The 9,637-nt window shown below is 41.9% G+C and overlaps 1 protein-coding gene across 1 annotated transcript; it reads right to left on the minus strand.

Moving 5' to 3' along the window:
• Positions 1-276: 276 nt before the first annotated feature.
• Positions 277-3,831, minus strand: LOC148021381 (uncharacterized). Its single transcript, XM_087699235.1, has 2 exons — positions 2,569-3,831; positions 277-2,463 (listed from the first exon to the last, which is right to left on the minus strand). The coding sequence occupies exons 1-2, from the start codon at positions 3,482-3,484 to the stop codon at positions 929-931; spliced, it is 2,451 nt and encodes an 816-aa protein (XP_087555361.1). The 5' UTR covers positions 3,485-3,831; the 3' UTR covers positions 277-928.
• Between the last annotated feature and the right edge of the window lie 5,806 nt (positions 3,832-9,637).

Below are 9,637 nucleotides of genomic sequence, written 5' to 3' on the forward strand. Positions count from 1 at the left end.
CAAAGCAAGAAAGAGGTTTGCTAAATCACATTGTGTTAAGAATGTCGGATCTAGAGCATGGCCGGAGCTATGGAGGTTGGAAGATGAAGACTAAATTCATATTGACATAGACAATGTAAACCACTGTTACACAAGTGAATTAGATTCCAAGATGGAAGCTTAGACTCATAAAGACAATCTTGTGTATTGGACTGATAATGACAATGACACTAACTAAAAGAGAAAAGCATTATGATATTGTATTCATCATTGTGAAAGTGATAGTCAAGTACAATGCTTTATAGAAGTTGGGTTGTTACACTCTCCTCACTGTGCATATGGGATTCAACACAGCTCTTCCTGGAGCATACATCATTTGTCATTTCTCAACACATTGGACCATTAGAATCTATGATGCCAAGTTATCCCAAGTGGATTGCTGAGCTTGCATGCTTTTTAAAAAATATACTTATGAGGAATCCCAACATGTAATTTAAAGTGTTCTAAAGACATGTTTAAGAGAAACGGGATCTTTACGACATCCTCCGAACAGCCCCTAATTGTTACTCAGCAAACAAGCTCCTGAAATGAAGGTTCATGACAACTACCATGGTCTCAGAGAAGAAATTTCAGCCCTAGTGAATTCATGAATCTAATGTCATGAACTTACTCAGGAAACAGCCTCTTATTTCTCAAGAAGCAATGCCCTGAAAGAACGGTTGCTGCCACAAATAGTATGCCAGTCTCTTGAATAAGAAATTTCAAAGTGGACTTGATGAAAGGTTAGAAGCTTGAACAACCCTTATTGAAATCATGAATCATGAATGTAGTTAGTCATAGAGTTACAATTGCAGATACTCCCAAATTTACAAACTAATTATCCATGTACCAAAGCTCTATTGCAAGTGCCAAATCGACTTTAGGGAGTGGGGGGTGACTGATGATACTACTAGTGTGACCTTCCAAAAAGGAGGTCATGTTTAATATGTTGCAGCTCTCCACAAATGACCTCAAAAGAAGGGCGGTTCTCTGGCATGCCATCCCAGCATTGATGGATGAGCTCCTTCAACCTGGGATGAACATTCACTGGTAAGATGGGCCTCTCCTGGAGCTTCACTATCCTCTCCTTCCAACCAGCAGTGGGAGCATCAGCGAAAGGCTTCTTTCCTGAGAGAATCTCGAAGCAGGTCATGGCGAAGCTGTAGACGTCTGCGGAAAATGAGTATTTGGCGAGCCCCTCACTTAACTCCGATGCTCCTGCATCAGTAATTGCAGCATTGCCTTGCATTTGAGCGTCATCAAGGCCACCATAGCTGTCATCATGATGACCTGAAGTAGATGAGGGTAGCCTAGTGATGTAGTATTCTGGACAAAAGACCTCAGGCGCCCTCCAATACTTGGTGCCCACCTTGTATGTGTGCAGAGACTGCCCTCCCACTAGTTTGGCCTTGGCCAGGCCAAAGTCGGCCACCTTGACATGAATGTACCCCTCTTTGAATGCATCCGGGCTCCAACCATAGTCCACTAATACATTGGCAGCCTTGAGATCCCGATGCATGATTCCCTGGCTATGCAGATACCTCATGGCTTCAGCTATCTGTATAATGATATCCAGAGCTACAAGGGGATAGTTGAACAAACGCCCCTTGATGTTTTGGACTTGTTGCTCAATAAATGTCTCTAAATCACAGCCCATCATCTCAATTAGCAAGGACAAGCTGTTGTCTGATTCATAATTTTTTGTGTACCATATGAGCTTCAGAATGTTTGGGTGGTGTAGTCGTGCTTGTATGATGGCTTCCCTCACGTTCTCGATCGTGTTCAGTCCTTTGATTGTCTTCATTGCATACCTCTCACCAAAGCACACTACTTCTTCCACTTTGCCATATGTGCCTGCACCCAAGAACCTGACCACTTTCACTCGGTTCCTGTCCACAAACAGTCCTTTCTTCAGGAACTCCAGTGCCTGGTCTTCTTTCGTCATATCATAACTGAGCCTCACAAGAAGATGCTCGGCAAGAGCTGACTCCTCGGAAGCTGTGAGCTTGTTTGTCAAATTGATGAATCTTGTCCAATTGCTGTATGGCCTCTGATGCTGCTGCTTTAATTCTACAAGCACAAGTGAACGGTCTTTCTGTGCTTGAAGGTGGAGAAAGTAACCCATAAACAATCCAGGCGGCTGCATGCTGCAGTTTTTCATCAAAGCGGGATCTGAGCCGAATTGCTTGATTGAATCAGGTTCATCTTGCCAGATGTCTCTGATCAATGCCTCCACCTTCAGTTTAAGCAAGTGGAAGCATTTGGTCAAGTCCAGGATGAGGAACTTGATTGTGTCCACACTCTCCAGCTTAGCGAACACTTTGCGGGATGGAAGATAACCAGTGCAATCCAGGACATACTGCTTGCACAGCAGCAACCACCTGCAGAGTTCTTTGAAAGCATAGTAGCAGGCAGAAAGGCCCTCCTGCCACTTATTCTTAGTATCTGTGTTGTCATAGACATTATTGATCAGCTGGATGTTGTCAAAAACAAATCTCACGGCATCAAGGTAGCTTGAAATGGAGGAGAAGACCTGCAACAAGACCTTACATTTGCCACGATTCAGGGCCTGATCAAGCCTCAGTTTAGAGGCCTCCAAAATGATATCCCGGGCCACATTTAGAGGAGAGCATAGAGTGTGCCGTTTATGAAGATTAAGAGCCAGAGCACTGCAAAAGAAGACCACAGAAGCATGTGATCGGAAGGCCTTCCGTCCGCGATAATTGCTGCATTTCGATGCATTCGCCTGCAGTAGAAGGCGTTTTAAGTATTGCTGTTTCAGCTTCTTTAGTTGAGGCAAGGTGATTCTCAATCTGATAATGGAAAGCACAACATACACACAGACTCGAAAGCGGCTACCGGGGCTACCAAAGCCCTGCAGTACTCGAGTTTTCATCAGGTGAATATGTTGCAATCTCACACATGACCACACTGCAATGCCAAATGCTTTAAATCCAGGCTTCATCTTGACCAGTCCCTGCTGCTGATCATGATTTTGTACCAGACTAACAGATGATGAAGAACAATTACCAAGTCTAGAAGATGGTGATGGAGTTAATGGCCTCTCTGAGCTTCCAAATTCATCATCATCCTGATTGGTATCCAGTGGATCATCAATGCTTGGATGTGGAGAGTCATCCCATTTAATCACCTGCGCAATTGTATTACACACTTCGTCGTTGTCATCATCATCATCATCATCATCTTGTGCATGATGGAATACTCCAGCAACAGTCTGACTGCCCCTCGAATGTACATCTGAGCTCATTATCATCACAAATTTGTCATCATTTGGGTGCAGTTGTCTCGGCACATCGTGCTTGAAGTGAATGAGTCTAACAAGTGGGTAATCCTCACCGGGATGGGTAGTGATGGGTTTATTACCATTATTATCTGGTTCATCAGGAATATTAAACAGATCTGCAGGATCAATGCAAGCTGTGGCTTCCTCAAGCCTCTGATTCATGATAAGGGTTTATAGCCGATCATGTAAACAAAGGAGAAGAGGGAATTATGGATTGCAATTAAAATGGCAGTTAATCTTGCAGGGAATCAGCAATTAAACAAAGGCGAAGAGGGAATCATTAAAATGAAAATACAGGGATCAGACCTGTACTAAATGTGGCCATGGCGCTTGGTTTGATTGCTCCTCTGGTTGCTTCTGTGCTGTTCTGATTGTAATGTGCCCGGAAGGGTTTTCTTCCTTAATCTGCGAGCAAACAGTTTCGTGTTTTGACTCGCTTTGTTGATTGTCGACCTGGTCAGTGCCACGTTTATCATGGCAACCGCCTATCTAATGTTTGACCTTAGTTTTGTAATCAGTGGATGATAAGTAGGTCATTATGATCGTATCTATATCCAATGAAAAAAACCTTAATTTTGTGATCATCGTACCTGTATCTAATGTTTAACCTTAATTTTGTGATCAGTGTGGTTGATTGATAGGGCAACGTCTCTTAAGGCCGTAGTCTAGGGTAACGCGGCCAAGACAATGTCATCTAACAATCCTCCCTTCTAACTTTCTTTCCCAAGTGTGCTTCCTAAATAGTTTTTAATGGTCAACCTATTTATATCATATGGAGCTCAAAGAAAAAGACTTTGAGGCATTTTGATATTTTTATCAAGTAGCCCTAGTCATCAATGAAAGGTTCATAAAAGAGTGACATGGAGGGGCCAATAGAAAGACACTCAAGGATGCATTGCTTTAAGGTTTTATAAAATCCAAAATATAAAAGAATTTACATAACTTAATTATTTGACTTAGATTAGGTGCACTTGTAATTTTTTAAAAATTTATATCAAAATACTAAGTGGCTAAAAAAGCCGCATTTTTTTTACAAAATTGTCACTTAATTGGACCAATGTGTGTTTTCTTTTTGGGGGGTGTAACTTAATTGGCCCGTTTACCCTCTAGGAAAAGCCTATGCTTCATTCTATAGGACGTAGGGTAAGTTAAATTCCTCACAAATTTTGAGATATTCAGCACAGACTTGTGCAGACTGGCTATTTACTGCAATAAATAGCAAGTGATAGCATCATTGCTTGACTGAGAGCTCATGTGGGAGCTTGAAGAACTGATTACAGATTTGAAATAATAGTGGTTTGCTGTATACAAACAACCTACAGCATGTATGCACCTTTGACATGAGCTTGGAGCTCTCAAACTTGTTCAGGAGTACTATTGAAGCATAGGTATATGCTGGAAAGTCATATGGACTTGATGTCATGCATTGGAGTTAGGATTACATGTTGAAAAATATTCAAATCTGGAAATATTTAATGGCTGGAAACTGTCATTGAATGTAGGCAACAAGCATTGTCTCTTATTGAAGCATTACATGTCATTTTGGAGCTCATGTGATTTGTATGACCTTACATATATATGTTGAATGCTTGGAAGACTAAACAGAGCATTGGATACAACTGAGGATTGAAATCTGGAGATGAAACAAATACCTTGACATCTACTTAGCTGGTCATTTACAGCAAATGCAGTGTATGACATTGCCTCTTTACACTCCTGAATAAAATAGCATCTTTTATCACTCAAGATCTCAAAGGAGTTGATTTTTTGAATGTCAGGAATGTAATTGAATATCAGATTGTGGGTTTTATATTGCATATTCTCTTCACTGTAGTAAGAATACATGAGGCAGAGTCTATATACTGACTAAAATACCTATGGGTTATCCCACATTCTTGTGGATGTTTCTGAGGTTGTAAAGGGTTGAAATACCCTATTTCTTTGGTGCAGAAAATTATTGCATGAAGTTGTCCTAAATTGCAGGAAAATTGTTCCTGAACTGTAAGAAACTGTTCATGAAGTGCAAGAAACTCTCCTGAATTGTAGGAAACTACTCTAAATTGCATGAAACTGTCATGAACTGCAAGAAAACTGTTTCTAGATTGCAGGAAACTATTTCACAACTGTAGCAAAACTGTCTTGAATTGCAGAAAACTGTCCCGAACTGCAGAAAATTGTCCTAAATTGTAGGAAATTGTCCTGAACTGTAGGAAATTGTCTTGAATTGCAAGAAACTGTCATGAATTGTAGGAAACTGGTCATGAACTGTAGGAAAAGGAGTCAGATACTTACATGTTGTATACATCATTAAATACCTAAGCTGCAGCTATGGCAAATGCTCAAGGCAGTGACAATATCACTCAAATTGTGGAAGAATAGCTGGACAACCAAAATTTTGATTTATGGAAGATTCGTATGATGATTTTTTTGGTTGGCAAAGGTTATTGGGACTTATGTACAAGTGATGAGGCTAAACGTGAAATGCCTGAAAGGAATCTGACAAATGATCAGAAAAGGGCTCATAAGCTATGGACTGAGAGAGCATGCAAGGTGTTACATTGGTTTTCCTTATGTATATCAAATGTTATGGTTATACAGATTACTGGATGCAATTCCCCAAAGGATGTATGGGACATACTCATGAAGAATTATGGAAATGTAACAAATGCAAGAAAGATTCAGCTGAAGCAACAGTTCAATAATATGTCTAGGAATGACAGAAGCATTCAAGCCTGTTGAGATTCAGCAATCACACTCACTAAACAGCCTCTTTGTATGGAGCTTCAGGGCCAAGGACATGCAGGCTAACCTATCCCATATGCACAGTGGTGCCTACTATAGTTTCCTACTTTCTTATAAAGCATTGTACTTGCTTCCTTTTCTTAATGCAATGATAGTACTCTTTTCTTTTCAGTGAAGTGTTAGTGTCATTGACCACATACACAAGATTGTGTTTATGAGTCCAAGTCTCAATCTTGGAACCTAATTCACTTGTGTAACAAACAATGTCTTTGTCTTCTCCATCATGAGTCCACACTTCTCTTTCCATCCACCATAACTCACTGCCATGCTCTAGATCTCGCATCTTTAACATGGTATCGGAGCGCAGCTGAGCATGGCTTAGCATATTTCAGGTCCTCTCTCTGCTCTCTCAGTTTCTCACAATCTCTATCCAGCTCAGCTCAAGTGTTTGACTTCATCTCCAACTCCATTTTCACTCTCTACCCCTTGGCAGCCATAGCCAACCTGCAACCTACCTTTGTTGGAGGAGCTAGATCTCCACTTATAGGGCATATCTTCACTTGCTTCCTTCCGAGAAATTGTCCCTCACTTCAAGGCGCTTCATCCCAACACCTCAATCCCTAACATTGGTGACTTGTAACTCCAGCATTGCGAAAATTCGTCATCGCTATCCAGACTGCGTTGCTGCTAATTCGTACGTCAAATTCCACCTGTACACATCGCGATGCTGACGAAGATCATGGGGCTTTGATAGGCCTTGGAAAGAGCTACATTTCCATAGAAAAAGTTTTGGAAATGATCAACCATAGCTCCTGCAATCTGCAGAAAACCAGGCCCCTATCTGAAACCCTAAACTATCAGCCATAGCCAATTTCATCAAAACTCAAAAATCTCATCATTTTTTCTCTTTTGCCACCTGGAGAAACCCACTGCGACTCTGATCTAATGTTCCAGCACCAAATCAAGGAGGGGAAGGACCTGAGAAGATTGAAGAACGACCGAACGATCCCGAACAAGAAGAATCAAGCTCAACATCAACACTGACATAGTGTGTTTTCACACTGTCATTAACTGTGTTTCTTGACACATTGCAATCTACTCTTCTACTGATAAAATCTCAGAATTCTGGTGTTGATTTGCTACTAATCTTGCAACCTCAACATGGGAAAAGACTCTCCAAATGCTCGATTCAAAGGAGTCGGGTTCCACACTTGGCAAACCCGCATCAAGCTCATCCTGATGAAGAAGGGTCTTTGGGCCATCACAAATGGCAAAGAGAAGAAACCTCGAGATGCGGACCTTGCAGTTACTTGCCAGAAGAATGATGACAAGGCACAAGCCATCATCAAACTGGAATTGGACGACAGCTACATCCATCATGTGGATGCCTGTGACACGTCCCATGACACTTGGGATAAATTGGATACCCTATTTGGTGCACAGTCAAAGTCGTCTAAGTATGGTCTATTAATTGAATTTTTCCGACTTGATATGAAGCCTCATACATCCCTGGCATCCCATCTGAACTACATGGAAAGCCTGCTTACTCAACTTCCAGGAATAAAGCTAAAAATGGATGAAGATGTTTGTATTGGTGTCTTGCTAAAAAGTCTGCCTCCTGCCTATGATAATGTATCAACCACTCTAACCAATATGCCTGATCCTCAACTTGTTGATATTAAAGCCTCTTTGCTAGAGGAAGAAAAGAAACTTAAAAGCAAAGAAGAGCCTAGCACTTCAAAGGATGAACAAATGTTATATGTAAACAACAGATACAAAGGTAAAAAGGAACCGCTCTTCTGTGGCTTCTACAAAAGGACCGGACATACTGAGAAGTTCTGTCATGCTAGGAAGAGGTCCCAAAAGGCCTATCTTGCAGCTGTGAAAGAAGAAGAAGACCATGGACCAAAAGATGAAGAAGAAGATGAAGATAAAGACCACCAGGATCGGAAGGACAAGACTCATCAGTCCTTCTACTCTCATTACTCTCATAGACTGTTTTAGAAGCCTTGTATTTCCTTGCCCTAATGCTTCCTGCCATAAGCTTTGTAAACTCCTCATGTAACTTGGCATTACAGTCCCTGTACACTTTATGAGGCCCCTGTTACAGCCTCTAGATGTCCATCATGTTTTGGTGCCCACACTTAGTCTTTTCTGCGACAGCCTCTGGTGTCTACCATGTTTGTGGTGTGCCCACACTTTGCAGGATTTTCTCATTACAGCCTCTACACACTTTGTGCCTTTCTAGTTGTGATTGAGGAGGGGTGTTGAGATTCAGCAATCACACTCACTAAACAGCCTCTTTGTATGGAGCTTCAGGGCCAAGGACATGCAGGCTAACCTATCCCATATGCACAGTGGTGCCTACTATAGTTTCCTACTTTCCTATAAAGCATTGTACTTGCTTCCTTTTCATAATGCAATGATAGTACTCTTTTATTTTCAATGAAGTGTCAGTGTCATTGACCACATACACAAGATTGTGTTTATGAGTCCAAGTCTCAATCTTGGAACCTAATTCACTTGTGTAACAAACAGTGTCTTTGTCTTCTCCATCATGAGTCCACACTTCTCTTTCCATCCACCATAACTCACTGCTATGCTCTAGATCCCACATCTTTAACATGGTATCAGAGCGCAGCTGAGCATGGCTTAGCATATTTCAGGTCCTCTCTCTGCTCTCTCAGTTTCTCACAATCTCTATCCAGCTCAGCTCAAGTGTTTGACTTCATCTCCAACTCCATTTTCACTCTCTACCCCTTGGCAGCCATAGCCAACCTACAACCTACCTCTGTTGGAGGAGCTAGATCTCCACTTATAGGGCATATCTTCACTTGCTTCCTTCCGAGAAATTGTCCCTCACTTCAAGGCGCTTCATCCCAACACCTCAATCCCTAACATTGGTGACTTGTAACTCCAGCATTGCAAAAATTCGTCATCGCTGTCCAGACTGCGTTGCTGCTGATTCGTACGTCAAATTCCACCTGTACACATCGCGATGCTGACGAAGATCATGGGGCTTTGATAGGCCTTGGAAAGAGCTACATTTCCATAGAAAAAGTTTTGGAAATGATCAACCATAGCTCCTGCAATCTGCAGAAAACCAGTCCCCTATCTGAAACCCTAAACTGTCAGCCATAGCCAATTTCATCAAAACTCAAAAATCTCATCATTTTTTCTCTTTTGCCACCTGGAGAAACCCACTGCCACTCTGATCTACTGTTCCAGCACCAAATCAAGGAGGGGAAGGACCTGAGAAGATTGAAGAACGACCGAACGATCCCGAACAAGAAGAATCAAGCTCAACATCAACACTGATATAGTGTATTTTCACACTGTCATTGTGGGAGCTTTCGCTCAACCGCCAAGACCCACGGACCGCTTATTGTTTCAAGCGTTCCAAGCGAGCTCTCATGGCTATCTCTCACCTAGCCGACGCGCCGTTGATCCTACGAATGCAGTGAACTTACCTTGATGCTTGATCGAGTACCCTCCTCTCTCACACACTCCGGTAGCTCCATGATTCTTGATGCTAGCTCAAGCATCCTCAAGCCTCCTCCATCTCCAAGTCTC

This window comes from Lygodium microphyllum, chromosome 18 (genome assembly GCF_053477565.2).
Source record: "Lygodium microphyllum isolate KBCC chromosome 18, Lygodium_microphyllum_v1.1.10, whole genome shotgun sequence".
Classification (NCBI taxonomy): Eukaryota; Viridiplantae; Streptophyta; class Polypodiopsida; order Schizaeales; family Lygodiaceae; genus Lygodium; species Lygodium microphyllum.

What these genes read in the sequence shown, in the direction of transcription:
- LOC148021381 (XM_087699235.1), bottom strand. Translation starts at nt 3,484, where the DNA reads ATGAATCAGAGGCTTGAGGAAGCCACAGCTTGCATTGATCCTGCAGAT. An exon ending in GGCCCTGAATCGTGGCAAAT is followed by an intron (nt 2,464 to 2,568) that starts GTAAGGTCTTGT and finishes ATGACAACACAG; the next exon opens with ATACTAAGAATAAGTGGCAG.